Consider the following 21,329-nt stretch of genomic DNA (forward strand, 5'->3'; position numbering starts at 1 on the left):
AAAGGTGAATATGGGCCCATTCACCTGCCATGTATACCACATAAGATGCATCTATGAGATGGTTACATGTGCGATTATTATTAACCCGCAACATGGTGTTTGCGAGGTAACTTGCTCAATAATTTAATTTAGAGCATATTCCAGATTTTCTATTCAAGAAGTTCATCTTGATAAGTTGGTCTACATCACAGCTGGTTTAGCAAAAATGATTTATTGAGTGCCTCCACTTAATAGCTAAACAATTGCTTATGAGAATAAAGTTTTGTATATCAGTTTGATATACGTTATATACGAAAGTATATTAATTTCTCCCCTCACAAGTGGTTCATGGTCAGGAAACAAATAATTCCATCTTATTATTATTGATGTGCGGTGTATATTTTGATTAACACCATAACGCACAAAGATGGGTTCTCAAAGTTGAGAAAACAAGTTAGTTTTTCTAACATGAGGGGGAGACATGATAAACAGTTGAGAAAAAGGTTACGTGGAATGAATTATCACTTGTACATCTAGATCCTCGAATAAGATAATATGAACTTGAAGTTCATAAAAGGATAATTCAGTTGCAATATATTGCAAAGCATGCTAGACGCATTTGCTGACCCAAAGAAAGTAACTATATTCTCATTGCAAATGCTCCTATTAAGTCCTAGAAGGACAAAGTCTATGGTCTGCTTGAAGCGTATAGACAAGTCGGTTTCAAATAAACTTCTTGATAAAGAAGATGAGCAAATGATCTAAATGATCATAATAAAGGAGACAAGTGATCTAGAAGATCGCATGACATAACACTTCATAAAATCTCATGAGAGATTCAGGTACCTGAATATATGAATGAAGAGATCTCTATGTTATGTCTTTATGAAAAATAAGGAGGTTAGAACCGATATAAACTGTTTGTCGACGACATCTATAATAGCGCTAAATATATATGAGGAACTTAAGTCTAGAGAAACAATTCAAATAGAATTGGTTTCATATGAAAGACATGTACTTTTGGACATGTAGTTCAAACACTTGAAAGTATAAAGTCAATGATATGTGCAATCAGTTTTCGGTATCTTATATGTCTAGCATGACATGAAAACTTGATATGCATCTAAAGTCTATTATATGGCTTATATGACTTAACAATCCGTGAAGGATTTAAATTGCTTAAAGCATATAGAATTCATGGTCATGAAGTACTACATCCTCAGTGCAATTTGTGCACAAATGTATCTTGCTATAACTATATGCATGATAATACGATAGCAAGAGTTTTCACCTCCATGTGAAGATATTGAACTGACGATTCCAACAAGATCATATGAAGACAATTCATCTCTATCAAGAATGATGATTTCAAGGTGCAATATATTCATTCAAGTTAATATGCCTGATTTGTTCATCAAATCTCTACCAAAGATCTTTTGAAGATGTGCACAAGATTGGAATGCAAATGCTCAAGGATGTGAATTGATGCTCTCATCAGGGGGAGTTAATACGCGTTGTACTCTTTTTCCCTTACAAGGTTTTGTCCCACTGGGTTTTCCTTGCAAGGGTTTTAACGAGGCAACCAAAAGGTGTATTGTTAGATATGTGTACTCTTTTTCCTTTTCTAGAATTTTTTTCCATTGGGTTTTCTTTTAGTTAAGGTTTTAACGAGGCACATTATCTGTTGAATAGACATTCAAGGGGGAGTGTTATAAATTCAATTATATTTATGGTGAATGTCTATATTTAGAGAGATTCTAGGGTTCATTGCTTGGTGGCTAAGCCACCCTTTCTCTATAAATAGAGGGTTCTATTCTATTGTAATTCATCCTAAATCAATAAGAATTCTATCCCTCTACTTTTCTCTACAATAGTGTTCTTCTTCTTTTATTATTTTATAATATTTTTTTTTTGCCTTTTTTACCTGTGTTCAGTATTTGTGTTGAAGCATCCACTAATTTGAATTTGTATTGAAGCGCATTCTAACATGATATTATCCATAGGGCTCAAACCCAAAATATCTTATTAAAGTAGTTAAATCGTATCCAACCCACCACAATCCTTGGAGGTGGAGCCCAACTTTTATCAATAATAGATTTATAAATATTTTTTTTTTTAAAATATTGAGTATTAAAAATAGAAAAGTAAAATCTTTTTATAAAAAGTAAAGACAACTTTTAGTTTGTTATTGATATAATTGTTTGAGCAAAATTTGAAGAAAGAGAATTACTTCCCCTAAAATCCTTACCCGGAATATAAAACTGTGTTATTTACATTTTACAATTGACATCATTAGTGAAATATCTACATTATCTTTCTCCTTTTTATATTTCTCACTAGAAAAGTGTAATAAACTTTTAGAGTCTCTATTTTAATATCTCTAATTGTCCAAATCTCATTTTTTTTTTATATTTTTCATCAGATAACGTGTACTACACTCTTATAGTATTTTCTTTCTTGGTTTCTGCAAAAGTTCAAGTTTCCGATAAGCTATATTGTTTCGTATAAAAAAAGATTATTTTTTTCCAATAAAAAACAAGAGCTGCAGAATACTATTGAATACGCTTTATTGCACAATCTTAATTTTTTTTTCCTCTGCAGGTTTCAAGCATTACACAAGTATATTGAAAAATCAAATAATTATTTCGATATCAAGTTATCAACATTTTGAATCTAGTTTTATTTCCTAAGATCAAAAATATCCTAAGAGTGATTAAATGGTTTGTCAAAAGAAATTATTAATAACTTTACATCTCAAAAAGCTAGAAAAATAGATTTCAAATAAAAATGCATACGAAGGTTTTATTTCAACAAAGGCCTCCAATTAAATTTTCGCTTTAGGCCTCCAATCTTGTTGAGCCGCCCCTGCAATTGTGTGTAACTAATCTTGTAATTCCTCAAATTTTCTTAATAAATCGTTAACTATTCAAAATCACTTTTTTCTTAATCATAAATCATTAAGTTGAGAGTATTTTATGTCTTAATTAAAATAAAAATTATTGCACGTTATCCACTAAGATTGCTATGATAGTAAATTTTAAATAAATCTTTCATTTAAAAGTATTTTTTTTATTAACTTTTGTTATGTCTTTATTATGCTAGTCCATAATCTTTTTATAATTATTTTTCTAAATATTATTTTTCATGTTTACGAAATACAATATTTATTAATTTAATAGCTTAGTATTAGCTAGTAGTTGTTTACAAATAATTAGTTATCATGAGATAGTATGGTGAATTATGTGTCACTTTATTAACTTGTTGAAACTTAAAAATAAAATACTAAAGACTCATATTTAAATTGTAAATTATATTTTTATATAAATTCTCCTTCAAATAGAAAGCATATTAAATAAAGGAGTATTTTAAGAAAAATATCAAATTATAATATCGAAATTCTTTCAAGATTCATTACTCCTTAAGAGATACATATAAGATTTCGCATCGAATACATTACTTTTGATGCTTGAGTTATAACAACGTTGCAACTAATTTGCATATTATGATATATGTCATACTTTTTGTATTATTCATAGGTGAATATAATTTATGGATATTTTAAATAGATCATTTGTTATAATTTTTTGATTTTAATATAATTTTCATAATTATTTTTTTATTTTAAATTATCTTAAAATTTTTGAAATTAGTAAAATTTAAAGATGCGTAGGACTTACGCCCCATGTCTCAGAGCTTACGCCTCGCCTCGTCAGAGGTAAAACTCCTCGCCTCACGCCCGCCTTTTAAAACATTGAGAGCTACTAAAATAAACAAAGAAAATTTGTAATTTGGTTTTTCAAGATGCACATTTTCCAGGAATTAAAATTGTAGCTTAGCTTACACTCTCCATTTCAAGGTATAACGCTTCAAGTCCATCTAAGAAAAGGTTTGTTACACTCTATAACATATGTAGGGTGTGGCCTAACCGTAAAAAAAAGTGGGTAAAAATTATAGGAGATCAGAATTTAAATCTTTATAGAAATTTTAAAAAAAAAATCTTAGGTGATTTTTTCCCATATTTTTAACTTTTGATGGGCAACATTACTCGATATTTGTGCCAGTAGGAAGTAGAAGATGTTCAACGAAATAGTTGAAGTATGTACAAGTTTATCGGACACCACTTATGAATATTATACAGTTTACAAGCATTTGGATCACCAAATGATACAAGGAAAGATTTCGAGACATAGATGGGTAAAAATCTTAATAGGGAACGGTTTCCTCTTCAATGGCTCTTATGCAGCGTGAATCCGGACTAATCAGCACCAGAAAAAAAAAAGATATAAGGAAAGATTAAAGTATGTGTAAAAACAACACACTCTGTGGTCAGGGGCAGAGCTAGAAGCTCGGATATGGATTCGGCCGAACCCAGTAGCTTTTGCTCAAACAGTATATTTATGTTAATTCATTAAATATATACATATATTATATTTGGAACCACTTATTAGCACTTAAATTCATCGTTCTAAAATTCAGAACTCATAAAGTTAAAATACTGGTTCCGCCTTTTTTTGTAGTGGTCCCATGGTGCCCTTGTGTAGCCTAACAAAAGGATAACACTACTTGTGGCTTGCCACTCATTTCAAAAGCACAAAATTTAAGGCTACCCTTTCCAATCATTTTTAAGGTTAATTCCTTATCTACATTTGCTAACATGTTATAATAAGGTATTTTCAGGTTATTAATCTGCCATTATCAAAAAGATATAAAGCATTTTGGTCCCAGACATTAGGATGAGGCTTTCATTTTCCACCATTCAATCTTAGATAATAAAAAACAGAAGTATATAGCAGTAACCTTTCACTCCATTTTGTGACATTACTAGAGAAAAATGGCTTTGAGAATGTGGGCTTCTTCAACAGCCAATGCACTGAGAGTTTCCACTGCCTCAAGAGCTAATCTTTCCCCTGCTTATTCACTCTCTAGATGCTTTTCTACTGGTAACTTTTTCAATCCATTGAACTCATTTTTTCATTTTCATTAGGTAAATATATTTAAATTCTTTATGTTGAGTTTCTTGAAAAAAATGTTCTGGCCGAAGGTCTATCGGAAACAGCCTCTCTCCTGTACAAGGTGGGGCTATGGTCTGCATATACACTACCCTCTCCCGACCCCACTTAGGGATTACACTGGATATGTTGTTGTTGTTGTTGTTGTTGAGTTTCTTGAAAATCTTGGTTTTTGCAGTTCTTGATGGGTTGAAGTATGCATCTTCACATGAATGGGTGAAGCATGAAGGCTCAGTGGCTACTGTTGGAATCACTGACCATGCTCAGGTTATTCTTCTTCTTCCTTTTTTTTGTAACAATAATAGTGTTTGGTCAGTTTGCACGCACTTCGACTATTCTATTGAGTACATGCTACTTTCTATTAGCAAAAGTATTGAATAACTCTATCTGCCAAAGCTTAGGCAAATGTTATTCTTTTTAAAGTACATTTCTCCAATGAAATGCTGCATATTTAATCTCTAGGGTATAGTATGACCTTTTCTTTCATTTTTCTATGGGTGGAAGAGTTTCACCAGTGAACAATTTTTGGCAATAAATCAATAATATATGAACTATATGACAAAATGCCTGAGCAAAACTATGGTTTACTCACTGCTTGAACATGAATTGATACGATAAATTATTGTGCATTTTCAAAGAGGTTTTGTGCTGAATTATACAACACAAGCAAATCAAGTTGCTCTAATTGTTAGAGTGTAAGTTCCATGCATTGACGGTGTAAAAGATACTTACATATTCAGGTTGCTTATAAGGTAATTACGAGTCTCTATGATAGCTATTAGTTAGTATCCTGGTAAAATTGGTAAGTAACCTACTATAACCGGTTAAACTACATTGATAGTGTTAAAAATCCTTACACTCTCAATATATATAACTTAAATCCTATTTATTTGTAGTATCTAACCTACAATCACAGAGTAGACTACACTGATAGTGTTAAAAATCTTTACACTCTCATGTATATAACTTAAATCTTACTATACTTATTAATCTAGGTTTGACAGTTCAACTTCAAATATTGATTGTTTTCAGGATCATCTTGGAGAAGTGGTGTTTGTGGATCTACCAGAAACTGGTGCTGCTGTTTCACAAGGAAGCAGTTTTGGTGCTGTTGAAAGTGTGAAAGCTACCAGTGACATTAACTGTCCAATCTCGGGCGAGATTGTTGAGGTCAACACAAAGCTCACTGAAACACCTGGTTTGGTAAATATTACTCCAACTATTTCTTGTTTCCTTCCTTATGGGTCACTGGTTCGAGCCGTAGAATCGGCCATTAATGCTTGCATTAGAACAGACTGTCTATATCACACTCCTTTGGGTGCGGCCCTTCCCTGAACCCTGCATGAATACGGGATGCTTTGTGCACCGGGCTGCTCTTTTTTTCCTTTCATTCTCTTCTTGTTGAAATGACAATGTCGTTCTCCTTATGATTTTTCGATGTTTTCTTGATCACGTTTTGCAATCAAGGTTAACTCGAGTCCATATGAAGACGGCTGGATGATTAAGGTGAAGCCGAGCAGTCCATCCGAGCTAGAATCATTGATGGGGTCCAAAGAGTACACAAAATTCTGTGAAGAAGAGGATAGTCATTGAAACATGAAGGTGTTTTTGTTATTCAACTTGAACTAACTTTGCCTGGTTAAGGCTGATACTGTGATGAAACTTCCTGTCACTTGTTAAAATTCTACAAAAATCAAAATAACATCCACTTTTCTGGTGTTTTCTTTGCCTTATGCAGAGTTGTGATGTAGTTTTTGTGGTAATTAAGATCATCTTGCTCTCTAATTTTTACCTTCCAACTCTTTCTGCATAGTAATTTTCACCATGTTAAAGTTGGTAAACAGAAGACTAGCTATTTAATTATATTACACATAACCAACTTTATTTAGTTTAAATCCCCCAACTCTAGTGCTATATGCCACATCTAAATGTAAAAACCACAAGGATTAAAGTAATAGTTTTCTTTATAGTATACGAATATAATATAAGCTCAATGAGTGTTGTTTGAATACTGTATATTTGTTACTCAGGTCAAATATATTTGTAAAAATGTAAGTGAATTTTATTCTCCTTTTCCGAATTCACAGAGCAAAAATCTGGACCTTATATTGGATAATCAGGTCTTCTTTGTCATATTTTCTTGTGCCGAGGTTCTATTGGAAACAACCTCTAGGGGTAAGGTCTGCGTACACTCTACCTTACCCACGCCCCACTTGTGGGATTTTCACTGTGTTCGTTGTTGTTGTAATCAGGTCATCTAGCTAGCAAATTCTCTTAAAACTTCAGCTTGTTACTAGTTTACTTCTTCCTTAGAATAAGTTTTTAACTTGTTATATCTTCCTAAGTTGGACAATACCAAAGATTTGACCATGTAAATCGAAGGGGAGTAATTAACTTGAATTAAAAAAGTATAGCTAACAAACATACAAACAGATCTAAAATTCCCTAAAATGATACAAGGAAATCATGGTACACAAGTGAAATGAATTTTTTTTTTATTTGATAATGGTGGTGCGGCCTGGAATGAGCTTAACTATTAGTGAGGATTCATACAACGGAGTTGAGGCATGGTTCCTGTTGTTGTTTATAACAATGGGATCAGGCCAGCTTGTGAGCAGCTCGACTATTCCACCAGGTACCAACAGTGAAATGAATTTATATGTAGGCAAGAATATGTTTAGGCTCAACATGAAATAGAGAAAGAGACAATTACTATTGAGCTTAGGATGAGTATAAAAGGGCAGCCCGGTGCACTAAGCTCCCACTATGTGCGGCATCGGGGGAAAGGTTGGACCACAAGGGTCTATCGTACGCAGCCTTACTCTGCATTTCTGTAAGAGGTTGTTTTCACGGCTCGAACCCGTGACCTCCTGGTCACATGGCAACATTTTAGGATGAGTATAACAAGTGGAAAACTCACTCTAAAGGAAGAAGAAAACCAGTAACAAATAGAAGTGATACTTAATACTTACATCCCATCTTGAAGGATTAAATGCTTTGGGGTTTACATAATTGTCAGGATCCAAATGAACTTGCCTTATCCAAGTCAATACCTTCCATCCTTTCGCATATCTATAAATCGCTAAGGTGATATTAGAGCAACGTAGCGTTTCATCAATCACCTTGCATTTAAACACAATCCATGTAAAAATTCTTCAACTTTAAAAGGTCTGCTATGACTCGCTTGCATTTTCGTACCACTAGATTATTTACCTTGGCTAGATATTTCATCTGTTTAAATCTCGTCGTAGCTTAGATTATTATCAGAATGCAGCCTTCTCTTAACAATTTCCTCTTGTTCCTCCTGTAAATATGGAATATCTCAGTATCACTTAACTAGTCAAATATTAATAAGGTTTCTATATCTGCATCTCAAATATGAATACTTGTTATTATTACCTTAGCTTTTTGTAAGAATTCAGGATGTTGTTCTAAGTATATAATTGCCCATGCTGTAGTATGAGCAGTAGTTTCATGACCTGCAAATGCATACACGATTAACAAGTCGATGATCTCCTCATCGCTTAATCTTTTGCCTTCCTCGTCTTCAATGCACATAATCAGATCCACCATATTGCACTTTGCTCTTGATTTATCCCTCATATTCATGACTTTTCTTTCATCTATTACTGAAATATCGTCTAGGTTTGCTCTAGCCTAGTGCCACAACAACAGAAGAGAAACAAGTTAGTGATTAAGAATCAAACATCAGCTTTAATCACTTAAAATTTCATAAGAGTGCAGTTTTCCCTTTTCTCTAATAGGGGAAGTGCAGGGGCAAGTGTTTATTCTTCGACTTAGGGTGTTTGGTATGACGGAAGTCATTTTCTGAAATATAGCTTATTTTCTGGAAATTATTTTCCGGTGTCCAGGAAAATGAAAAATATTTTTCGGAAAAATATATATTTCATTAAAGATTGATAATATTATTACCAAACCGGAGAATGTTCTGATGAAATTCTTAAGTATTAAAGATTGATACTAATGTCTAAATGCAAGTTGGTTAGAGAACTAATATGAAGTTACGAGTTGAGATAGTTGTAAAGGAAAATGACTTCCGTCCATAAGTGATAACAAGATCTGCTTACTCCCTCCTTTAACAAGATCGTGATGACAAGTGACCTCTTACTGGACCTAGATCGGCTTAAACTTGAAGCTGCCTCAAAAGAGTAAATAGATCCTGACTTACTTTCTGAAAATATCTTTTTTTATTTATTTCAAACACACCCTCAAACTCTATATATTATATATTGTGAACTTTCAAAAACTATATATCGATACTAAAGTACGTGCCCATGGTCACACATGATTGGTGGATGCGCTGATACTTTGCGTCCACTGGCTTAAAATTTTGTTTCCGCCTCTAGAAAAGAATTTATAAAAATGGGAGATAGATCTAACCTTGAATGCCCTATGATAAGCAAATCCAGTGAGATTGATAGGTAAAGCCATAAAACCATGTGAATAAATTGTGTACACTTTTTCCACCCTATCTAACCATTTGGGATCAATCTCACTACCCATCATAATTCTTATAATCACTTCAAATGTAGCTTTCTTCATTTTACTTACAAACTCAACTGGTTTTCTCCTATATCAGCCCATTTTTCAAATGATCTCTTCACTACTTCCTCAATTAGACCAATGTACAATAACAATGCCTGTTGACCTTTTATAGGAGCTGTTGTTATTCGACGAAGATGCTTGTGTTCTTGATTTGTAATTCCATGTAATGCTTTCTTTCCAATTAGATTTAACACTGATTCAGGCAAACCCAACTCAAAGTTTTCATTATCCATCAAGATTTTCCTGCATATTTCTCGTTTTGTGACAATGATGCTTGGCATTCCAAACATAAATAAATGCCTTGTACATTCCTCCTTGTCCTTGATTCATATTTTTAACCAAATATAAAGATTGTTATATTGCTATCACTAGAGAAATCATATTAATCTAGTCAAACCAATAAAAAAAAAGGGCAGCCCGGTGCACGAATCATCCCACGTTCATATAGGATAGGGGGAATGGCCGCACCCCAAGGGGGTGTGATGTAGGTAGTCTACCATGATGCAAGCATTAGTGGCTGATTCCACGGCTCGAACCTGTGAACTATAGGTCACAGGAGACAACTTTACCGCTGCTCCAAGGCTCCCCTTCCTAGTCGAGCCAATAACAAGAAAATAAAAGAAAGGGATAAAGGAACAAATTTACCCCTCTACTGTACTAAATATCGTTATTTAATCCTCCGTTATACTTTGGGGATATTCATACCGTTGTTGTTAGCAAATTGTCACGTATTAAAATACTTTTAGAAAAAGTTTCATATTTACCAATTTGGTTATGGATTAAAATTATCCTCGTTATGTGTCAAATTTAAGCTCTGTTAGGGTCAAGGGAAACTACAGGACGATTTGCTGAATGCAAGGGTATCAACAACCCAAATTATATGACGGCAAAGGGCCAAATATACCCCTCTACTTTCAAATATTATTTACATGTACCCTTCGTTATATTACTGGGCTATCCATACCCCTACCGTCATACTTTGGAACAAAAATACCCCTATTTTGGATGGAGTGCCACGTGGCAGCACCAGATTAAAATGACCCATTTCTTTTTTTTTTACCCAACCCGTTTTACAAAAAACCCACAACCCGAACCATATTTTCATTTTTCAATTTTTTAAAGAATTTTCTTTTTGTAAATTAAAAAAAAATTGTAAAATATTTTTGCTTTTTTAAACTGAGTAGATACTGAAAAGATTTTGCAAAACAAATTGTAAAAACTCAAAAAAATTCATTTTTTTAACAAAATATTTTTTTTGTAAAAACTGTAAAAACATATTTGTAAAAACTGAATTTATTTTCTAGTTTTTAACAAAATATTTTCGTTTTTTAAAAACTGAAAAAATATTTAAAACAACATATTTTCGTTTTTGAAAAATATTTTTTTTTCAGTTTTTTTAAAGATTTTCTTTTTGTAAAAACTGAACAACAAATTTGTATAAACTGAATTTTTTTTGTAAAAACAGAAAAATAAAATATTTTCGTTTTTTAACAAAATATTTTTGTTTTTTAAAAACTGAAAAAATTATTTTCAACAAAAATATTCATTTTTGAAAAATATTGTTTTTCATTTTTTCAGTTTTTTAAAAGACTTTTGTTTTGTAAAAACTGGAAAAACAAATTTATAAAAACAGAAAAAAAAATATTTTTTGTTTTTTAACAAAATATTTTTGTTTTTTAAAAACTAAATTTAAAAAAAAAAAACTAGAAAAAAATGAAAATAGGGGTTGGGTTGTGGGTTTTTTTTTTAAAACGGGTTGGGGAAAAAAAGGAAATGAGTCGTTTTAATCTGGTGTTGCCACGTGGCACTCCATTCAAAATAGGGGTATTTTTGTTTCAAAGTATGACAGTAGGGATATAGATAACCCAATAGTATGACGGTAGGGGTATAGATAGCCCAATAATATAACGAGGGGTACAGGTAAATAATATTTGAAAGTAGAGGGGTATATTTAGCCCTTTTCCGTTATATGAATAAGGGTAAAATTAAGATATTCATATAGTAGATGAGTATCTTTTTTAACGGCAAAGGGTCAAAAATAGCCCTTTGCTATTTGAAAATATTTGTTTATACCCTTTGTTATACTATTGATCCACAACAGTCCCCGACGTCATAGAATTGGTGCAAAAATATCCCTCTGCCGTTAGGACCCTCCACCAGGCAATATTATTCCATGTGGCATGACATATAGCAGAGGTGGATGCCACGTGGCATGCCACCTCATCGCACTTATCCCATTTTACCCCTCCCCTACTTCTTCTTCTTCCACCACCACCTCCCTCTTCACCTAATTATGCCAACATCACCTTCTCATTTAGCACGCACCTATTCTCCCACCATTATCAGACCACTAGTCTTGACACCATTAAATCACCATTCTTTCACCAAAACTCAAACTGAATCATTTTGATTTTTGGGTTTCATTTTCCAATTTGTTTTCAGATTTTTTTAAATTGCTTAATACGTCCACAGTAACATAAAAATTCGGTCTTGACTAGTACAAACTAATAAGCAAAGAGCTTCTGAACTATCGTTAATTAGGCTTGGAGATAGGAATAATCAAATTAAAGAGTACTACTAATACTACACTATTTACCATATCCTTAGATTCTTCATTGAGATTAGGCGTTTGTTTTCTTGTTGAAGCATCCAATTTTTAAAGAGTTTATCTCCTTCAGTGTCGCATATGTTCACACGAGAATGGCAACAAATTGGAGGGCAAAGCAAAATATTCCCCGAGCTAAAACCCAAATTATAGCTAGCCTTTTCCAACTTCAGTTTATTTTGGCGAGGCTTTTTCAGAGATCGAGGAGCTTTAGCTGCCTCATCCTGTTGATTCTCTATTTTTTGCTTCTTATCAATGCGAAGATCCTCAGTGTTCTGCATCAATTTGATTTCAAATGATTTATTGGAAAAGTACAGTTCATAAAATCAAAATTTCGATTTAGTTTAATTTTTTGTGAAAGAATGGCGATTTGATGGTGTCAAGACTAGTGGTGTTATAGTTATGGGGAAGGAGGATGTGATGTTGGCGGTGGTTGGGTCAAGAGGGAGATGGTGGTGGAAGAAGAAAAAGTAGGGGACGAATAAAATGAGATAGGTGCGATGAGGTGACATGTCATGTGGCATCCACCTCTTCAATATGTTAGGACACATAGGATAATATTGCCACGGTGGAGGGTCCTAATGGTAGAGGGGTATTTTTGCACAAATTTTATAACGTCGGAGGCTGTAGTGGACCAATAATATAATCGAGGGCATAAATAAACATTTTCGAATAGTAAAAGGATATTTTTGACCTTTTCCCTTTTTTAAAACCTTTTTTCCAAAAGAAAAGGATGATTAAGGTAGGAGACATACCTAGAGGTAAAGTAAGAGATAAATGAATCAGGATTACCATATTTGAAAGTAGTAAAGAAAATGAACATATTCCCGATAAATGGCCAGCTCATGTCACCTGTAGAACCGTCAATATGGGCTTGGTCCGTTGGGCCAGCCTAGTCCAACCCGTGATTTAGTAGGATTGAGCTAGAATTTTTGGAGCTCATTTAAAAACGAGGCTTTTAAACCCGGTCTGAATAAGCCCGTGGCCTGTGAGGCTTGATTGACGCTGGGCAAGGCCGGCCCGTGGGCCTAATAAAAATACGTATTTAAAATATATAAAATATAAAAATTATATAACACAAAAAATATCAAGAGAGTATCCCAAGCTTAAAGTTTATTAAGCTCATCATATTAAAAGATCAAAGTCTTAAAACATTAATTAGTTCTAAAAATTTAATTATTCTTAATATTTAACTAATTAATATTGCATACGAATTATAGATGTAGATGAAAGTGAAGATGTGAAGAAAACCTTCTCACAAGCGGATTCAAATGTGTTTGATGAAGATGATGCGTTGGATATCCCATAAGCGTCATGGACGTTCTCTTGAATAGTTTGTTTTGAGTTTTGACTTATAATGAATGAAATATAGTCTTGTCTTTTACTTTTTTTAGTGTTTATTGTGATATGTTGGAACAGTATAAAATGTTATTAAATTTTGTGAAAAATTTTTCCAATAAGATTTTTTTAACTTTTAAATATTATTTTTTTAGGTAAGAACTTAAAGAAAAAATATAAAATTATATTTTAAAAAATATTGGGCCGGCCCGTGAGGGCCCGCAACCCACATAGGGCTGGGGTGGGCTGACCATTATAAGACCCATAAAAATGGTGGGCTAGTCCAGCCCACCATGTCAATTGCTAAAGCCCACGTGGGCTGGGCTGGGCTGGGCTAGCGCCACCCCGCCCGCATTGACAGCTCTAGTCACCTGAAGGTATGCAGTTGTACTTCTTTGAACTAAATTTGCTATTATAAAACCAGTCATTTGCTCTCTTTAGCAAACAATAAATGGTAAAAATCCCAATTGCCAAAACTGTAAAAAGAAAAATGGATCCTAAATCATACTCCATTTTCACTATTTAGGCAAACCGAAGAAAGTTTTTGCTTGCAAAATATAAATATGATTCAGTTGGTTTTATAAAGTGTCCATTACATACTGACATATGTCGACACCACTCAATCTAAAATCTTGTGTATGACAACGAGCTTTGTCGTTCAATACTATAACACGAAGTGGAGATGCATCTAGGATTTTAGCTTGATGAGTTCCATCTTTAAAGTTCTTCGCACTAAATTTACTGTACTTTTAAAATTATGGGTTCAACTATAATACTTGTTTAGATTTTTGTGGGTTTTCATATAAAATTCCATATTCTGCATCAAAAATAGTTAGTTCAGATAAACTCGATGCCGAACAGCCGAAGTACTGGATCAGCCCCTGAATTGCCGGTTTGCGCCGTCGAAGATTAAACGGCAACCGTTATTGACTTATTCTTTGACAGAATTTTATATTGAATGGCCATACAGCTAACAAGACACATATTTAAGGTGTGCAGAAATTCATCTATTCATATATTATATATTTTAGCTATGACTCATTCGTTAAATTTGAATAAGTTTTCATATATTCGCATCCAAGGGTGTGATTGCGTGGTCACTGAATAAGGAGGAGAAATATGAGGTCTCACGTTCAGCATTACGTACATGAGCTGGTTGGAGATAGCAGATATCCGGTGGAATAGTCCAAGTGCGTGCTAAATGGTCCGGACACTAATTCTTCATAAAAATAAAAGATAGGTTTTCATATATCTGAAAATGAAAAGGATGAATCTCAAGAATTCATGCCATCCATTAGCTTGTTAGCCTAAAAGGTATATATGCAATGCTTTCTGAAGTTAACATTTTGTGTTGAATTTGTCATCACTAGCAGGGAACTTTAATGACTGGCTATAGGATCCATTTATACACTTTTTTGGCACTTTTTCACTAAAAAGATTCAAGATATAAAATATAAATACACAAAGAGCTCTTGGGGAGATTCAATATTTGTTATGTATGCGTAAAGAGTATATATATATATATATATATATATATATATATATATATATATATATATATATATATATATATATATATATCGTGTAATTTTATGGCGAAGGGGAGAAGAAGAACCCTTGCGCCTCCTAGCTCCGCCCCTGTAATTGTGGCTGATATGGCTTTTTAAGTCAAGTGCTGTTTGAGGCAGATTTAGCTGGCCCCGGTCACTACTTTCGGTTCAAACAATGCATACACATAATAGAAAATTAAAAGATGTATATACATGTAATATGCACAATAAACCATATCTGTTTCCAATCCATTGACTGTAAATTCTGAATTCAGCTCTGGTTGCTTGCTATATACGATGGTGGCGTCAAGGTCAGGGGCGGATGTTGTGTAATTCCGACAGGTTCGATTTGATCCATAACTTTTGATGCGGTGCATAATTTATGTGTAAAAATTTACTAAAAATGCAATGACCAGATATGAACCCATAACTTTAGAAATATAACGGGTTTAATATTAAGAATCTTGAAGGATGAACCCATAAAGTGTAAATTCTGGATCCGCCTCTGGTCAAGGTGGGCTATTATCTATATCTATGTATAAACTTTGTATACTAGGATTAACTGGACACTGCTAAACCACAAGATTCATTAACAATTGAAATCACATCTGAAAAAAGTAAAGGGCAGCCTGGTGCATTAGGCATCTTCCGTTCACGCAGAGCCCGAGGAAAGGCCGCACCCCAAGGGCTGTGATGTAGACAGCTACCCTAATGCAAGTATTAGTAGCTGCTTCCACGGCTCGAACGAGTGACCTATAGGTCACCGAGAGACAACAGAAAAAGTAACAAAGTACACAAAATCACTTTTATTAATAAAACACCCTTGTAAGCAGTATACATGATGTATCTCACGCTTAAAGGCAGATTTAACCATACACCAGAACAAGGATTTCAACCACAAGAACTTAACAAACAACCACAAATACATAGAACTGGAAGGCGCTCCATCCATAGGAGAGCGCGCAAGGTTCACTCATAAGGCGAGCGTTATGATACAAAGAGCGATGACTTACTAGCGAGCAACTATAGCTATATGCTAGCTGCAAACTTCACATATAACCATTACACAGAACAGCAACCTCTGAAGATTGAGTATGAGAAATGGACATTAACTCCGACCTGAAATCCTCAGTTCCGTCCCTTGAAGTCACTATAGTTCCGTTTGAGCTGCAAGAATTGTCCACGAGAACTATATCCGGTAACAAGTTAGATAAAGCGATGAGCAATTCACGTGCCACCTCGAAAGGAGCCTCCTCTCCAAGTGCTCTATTTGCCATAAAAATGTAAATCCTTCCACCTGAAATCTGAAACAACTAGTTGGTTCATACATTTTCTAAACGTAACATCCACTTTAAAGCTACGACAACGACAACAACAAAAAAAACCTGTGTAATCCCATAAGTGGAGTCTGGGGAGGAAGGAAGGTAGAGAGGCTGTTATCCACCTTAATGCTATAAGCTTAAATTTGGTTCTTTCAAGTTTAAAGAGGCATACAACAACCCAGTATAATCCCACAGGTGGAGGTCCGGGGAGGGTAGTGTATACGCAAACCTTACCCCTACCCTGGGGGTAGAGAGGCTAAGTTTAAAGAGACATGATGAATGATAACCATCAGAAGTACTTTCTCAAAAGCTAGTAGTTAGCTGATGCCCCCAAAGCAATAATACTCGTCTCTTAATGTTCTATTGCCCTGCTGCTGCAACAACAACAACATACCTAGTGTGATCACAAGTGGGGTCTAGGAAGGGTAGTATGTACGCAGACCTTGTAGAGAGGCTGTTTCCGATAGACAAGGAGAACCATTGCCCCGCTATAGCACTTACACGAATTATTCACCATAATAATTTCAAGAATGGTCAGCCATTGGAGAAAAAATTTTCAAGGGCTAAAAATTCCTGCTTGAAACAGTAACTATATGTGAAGGAAACGACCATAAAGCATTGATGTTGACAACATGATGGTTCACCTTAACAGTAGAAAGAACATTCAATAGAATCACCAAAGGCACACAATAACTGGAGTTACTGGATTTTGATTGACTTAATAGTACACAAAATCAAGGACTGTTTATTCTGAATTCTCAAGAAAAGGTATGTCCAATTGTCAGCAGTGATGAATTTTTGTTATAATTTCACAATATAGACTCCACTCATGTAAGTTTCACAAAACATAGTCGGTTCCAAGCCCGAATAAAGAAAGAAACTTGCGATAAGTTGACAATCAACAGTCAAAAAATTAATCTTCTGAACGCCAACAGAATGGATACAGAGAATTCATATAGCAAACCTAGTTGGGATTGAGTCGTAATTACTGAAATAGATGCTTTATGTGTGAAAATTATTAGAAAAATGCCAACCATCTGTTCCTACATTGACTAGAGGCAAAAGAGTTATATATCTTTTTTTTTTTTTTAAATCTTATTTCAATGAGTGCTACCTGCTACAATATTTCCATATTTCTGCAGCTGGAGGGGAACAAGATTCATAAGAAGAGTATAAAAAGCTTCAGTAACCTACTTTATGTATTCTATTTCGACTAAAGAGTTGATTTTAATTGTTACTCATTGATTGAAGAATAAGTGTGAGTTCTACGGAAACTTTGGATATTTTATTTCTCAACCTTTTCACAGACTTGTTTCAAAATTTCATTATATACACGAAATGGGGTACTTCGACGTTATCGGTCTTTACTAAAACTGCATATCCACTGTAAAGTCGGCTCAAGAGAACTTCAAAAACAAATTTAAAAACATTTATTTAAGGTAATTGACTCATGTAAGATATGGTACTTGGGCCTAACTCAACCCTAAAAACTCTAGCTCATGAGGAAAAGATTGCCCAAGTCCATATAAGGAGACGACTAGCCCATCACCCAACCAATGTAGTACCCTAACCCACTCTAAGCCCCTCCCCCACTCCCCCAGACCGCCAACTGGAGTGTGAACAATATAACACGGGGGCCCAAACGAGAACGGACCTGACTCTAATACCATGTAAGATATGGAAGGTGGACCTAACTCAACTTCAAAAGCTAGCTCAAATATAATGGAATGGATATAGAGAATTCATATAACCGACTCTGAATAGCTTGGTTTTGAGAATTATTGATTGATATGTGATCTTTTTTCCTTTACTTTAATTTCTTTTGTGAGAAACTGGAGGGGGGAAAATCCACTGGGGTTTTCAAGAATTTTTTTTTTCTTTTTAACTTAGAAATCTCCGAGGGCCAGATCCAATGATGCTCCAGTGGATAACGGGCCCATCAATCAATCTTTCTCCACTAAAATAGTACATAGTGTTGGAACTCATGACGTGCACCTAACCAACATAATGCCAACACGAATTGGGTGATGACGAACCCAATATATGGTAGATGTTGTAACTAGTATCTTATTAGCAATAAGAGATCTAAATCTCCATAAGCAAAAACGAAATACCTTTTCTGGAAGAAAAAAATTAAAAAAAAAGAAAAGAAAAGATGAGATCTTCTCTTTTCTGTGCATAACTTAAAATCCCTCATGTGTTAATATTGATCTTATGTGGAAAAGCTCATATAACTAAAAAGATATTTATCTTTTATGTACTATCTCATGTGTTATATTTAATGGATCTTGTATTAAAAAGCTCGTATAACTAAAAGAACATTTGTAATGTATCATAAAATCGATCTTTCCTTTTGCCAAATCAAATAGAAATGATGCAAATACAGAGCAAAACACAAAATACAGAGAGAAAAAGTGTACCTTAAGAGCCTTTGATATCTATTGATATGGCCTATGTGTTTTGGATTGCATATGTGTGGCCTTTTTTATTTGGACAAATTCCTAATACTTGATTTTCGGCTAGCTGGCAAACCAAAAAAAACCCTATTTTTGGTAATTTGTAATTTATTATCTCTACCACTTAGGCTCTAACAAAATAGCACTTAGGTCCTTGTGGTTTTAGATAAATATCATTTTAAGTTTAATCATATGATAATGGAGACCCCAACAAATATCTCGTCACATATGCCCCATCAAAATGAAAGCGCTCTCTATCAAAAAAATAAATTGGATAAATATTAGATATATGTTACGCCTCTTGTACGTGGCATAAAAAAAATACGACTCTGCAAATACAAAAAAAAAAAAAAATAGAAAACCCAAAATAATTGAATGGTAAACATATATATACTTCAATATGATTGCTAACCATAAGTGAAATTAGCTTATTTTGCTTAGTCAATAATTATGTTAATATCTTATTTTGTTGCTATTTGTATAATAAACAAGTTAGATAAATATTTTTAAGCTTTGTGCCCGGCCAATTGGTATAAAACAAATTGTGATGGAAAGTAGAACTTTATTGATACTATCTTAAAAAATTATAAGGAGGTCTCTACAGTGGAATTAAAATTAGGTATGTCTATTTTCCAAATTTTAAATTAGAGAACAATGTCTAAGTAAATTACTCCTAGAAGAAAAAATGTAAATTACTCTACAAAATAAAATAAAAGGATACCGAAGAAGAACCTGCATTTTAAAGGTATTTCGTTAAAGCCCATGGCATGGGAGGTCCATGGACCTAAGAAAATCAAACTTGAGGAGCATTTTTTCAAAAGCCCATTTTGACTTTGGAATTTTTACTTCCTATAGAATAGGTTAACCCCCTATTTATTTAAAATAAATATCATTTCAATAAATTACATCCTATAGATATGTTATATGATTTATAGCAAAAATTCTAATTTTGGGTATCTCCTACACTTAATCCATTATACACGCTATGTTTAATTTCCCTCTCTCCATTCTCAGATTCTCTCTCTCATAGATACCTTTTTACATACAACTTCTCAATACAAGTTTTCCCCCTTCTCTCTAAATTGATACTTCCAAATCCCCTGTAATCGCGGTTAAAATTAGATTGCTCTCATTCACAACGCAGCTTCCTCCTTCCCCAATCTCGGGTAAACCCTAACGCTTCATCTACATTGTACTGGCTTGTTTCTATAAGTAGTGTGGTTAGCATATTTTTTTTTTTTGATTTTTCGCCATTTTTGCTTGTTCTCAACCTCTCGACGTATCTAATCAACAGTACCCAAGTCGTATTCTCACAATGTCTGAGAATACACCCCGCAAGTTGATTACTAGAGGTATACCCACTAAACTTCTCAATTTCGATGGGCCCTCTTTCTCCTTGCAAATCACTCAAGGTGAATTGGACGCAGGTTTAGCCAAAGATATTGCTTTGGAGAAGAGAACAAAAGCTCGACATGATAAAGTCGAGAAATCAATGAAGAAGACAAACACTTCCCATTTGGGAAAAGAGGAAAAACCATATCTCTAAAGCTTCATCTGTCAAGGGGAAGGAGGTTGAAGCATTTAAAACCTCAGATAAAGTTGAAGAAAAGGTAATTTTCTGATGAAATTCATTTGTATTATTCATGTATTCAGTTGTATTTATACGTATTTATATGTATTCTGATGTATTTTATAGTTGTCTTTTTAAGTTTCTTTCAAGGTTCCCATCACTGTTTTTCCTTTCAATTTCATTATATTTATTTGTTGTTTTCAACAGTTTAAATTTTCATTCTGTATTTAGTTGTATTCATATGTATTCATGTATGATAAATTAATGTCATTTGTGTTGTATCCAGTTGTTTTATATGTAATTAGCCTTGTCAGTGTATTTAGTTGTATTTATATGTTTTATTCATGTCAAATGCAGGGAATTAAGTTTTTTGTGAAACAGCTGCCAAAATTTGCACCCCATATCAGTGTGTATACTAACACTGATATAGTCTCCGATATAAAAGAGAACCTTACTCCTGTTCAGTACCAACAACTTGGTAATACTTGCTTTGGAAATTTTCTTCAAATGAAGCGTTGTGAAGTCCAACATCAACTCTTCAGATGCTTCATGGCTCTCCAGTTGTATTGATATGTATTCAAAACTGATTTACTATGAAATATGCAATGTATTCAACTATATTAACTGCATTCAACTGTATTAACATGTAGTTGTATTGATAGTTTTTTACTTGCATATAGATTCAAGATACATGTATACAAATGCATAGGGACTAATAATCAGCTGCATACACTTGTATACAAATGCATACAGAAACTGCATACAGTTGAATATATCTATTGCATACAATTGTATTCATATGCATACAGCAATATACAACATGCTGTTTCATTCAGCTGTATCCTGTTGTTTTACTCAGCTATATTCAGTTGTATTTTGGTGTATTCAGCTGTATTCAGCTATGGTCAGTTGAATTGAACTGTATTAACCACCT

General features: G+C 33.8%; 1 protein-coding gene, 1 long non-coding RNA gene and 1 pseudogene across 2 annotated transcripts; 1 reads left to right on the plus strand and 2 right to left on the minus strand.

Annotated features, from left to right (window-relative positions):
- The first annotated feature begins 4,632 nt into the window (after nt 1-4,632).
- On the plus strand, nt 4,633-6,773 carry LOC109207057 (glycine cleavage system H protein, mitochondrial-like). Its single transcript, XM_019369939.1, has 4 exons — nt 4,633-4,919; nt 5,167-5,255; nt 6,021-6,191; nt 6,456-6,773. Exons 1-4 carry the CDS (start codon nt 4,811-4,813, stop codon nt 6,579-6,581), a joined length of 495 nt encoding a protein of 164 aa, XP_019225484.1. The 5' UTR covers nt 4,633-4,810; the 3' UTR covers nt 6,582-6,773.
- A 1,438-nt stretch (nt 6,774-8,211) lies between these two features.
- On the minus strand, nt 8,212-9,978 carry LOC109207049 (annotated as a pseudogene).
- A 5,852-nt stretch (nt 9,979-15,830) lies between these two features.
- LOC109207058 lies at nt 15,831-18,911 on the minus strand. The gene is made up of 2 exons (XR_002064962.1): nt 18,790-18,911; nt 15,831-16,351 (listed from the first exon to the last, which is right to left on the minus strand). It is a non-coding gene; the product is annotated as an uncharacterized LOC109207058 (long non-coding RNA).
- Nucleotides 18,912-21,329: the final 2,418 nt, after the last annotated feature.

This window comes from Nicotiana attenuata, unplaced genomic scaffold (assembly GCF_001879085.1).
Source record: "Nicotiana attenuata strain UT unplaced genomic scaffold, NIATTr2, whole genome shotgun sequence".
Taxonomy (NCBI): domain Eukaryota; kingdom Viridiplantae; phylum Streptophyta; class Magnoliopsida; order Solanales; family Solanaceae; genus Nicotiana; species Nicotiana attenuata.

Coding starts and splice junctions, on each gene's coding strand:
- LOC109207057 (XM_019369939.1), top strand. CDS start 4,811: ATGGCTTTGAGAATGTGGGCTTCTTCAACAGCCAATGCACTGAGAGTT. Junction 4,920..5,166: donor CTCTAGATGCTTTTCTACTG/GTAACTTTTTCA, acceptor TGGTTTTTGCAG/TTCTTGATGGGTTGAAGTAT. Junction 6,192..6,455: donor TCACTGAAACACCTGGTTTG/GTAAATATTACT, acceptor TTTGCAATCAAG/GTTAACTCGAGTCCATATGA.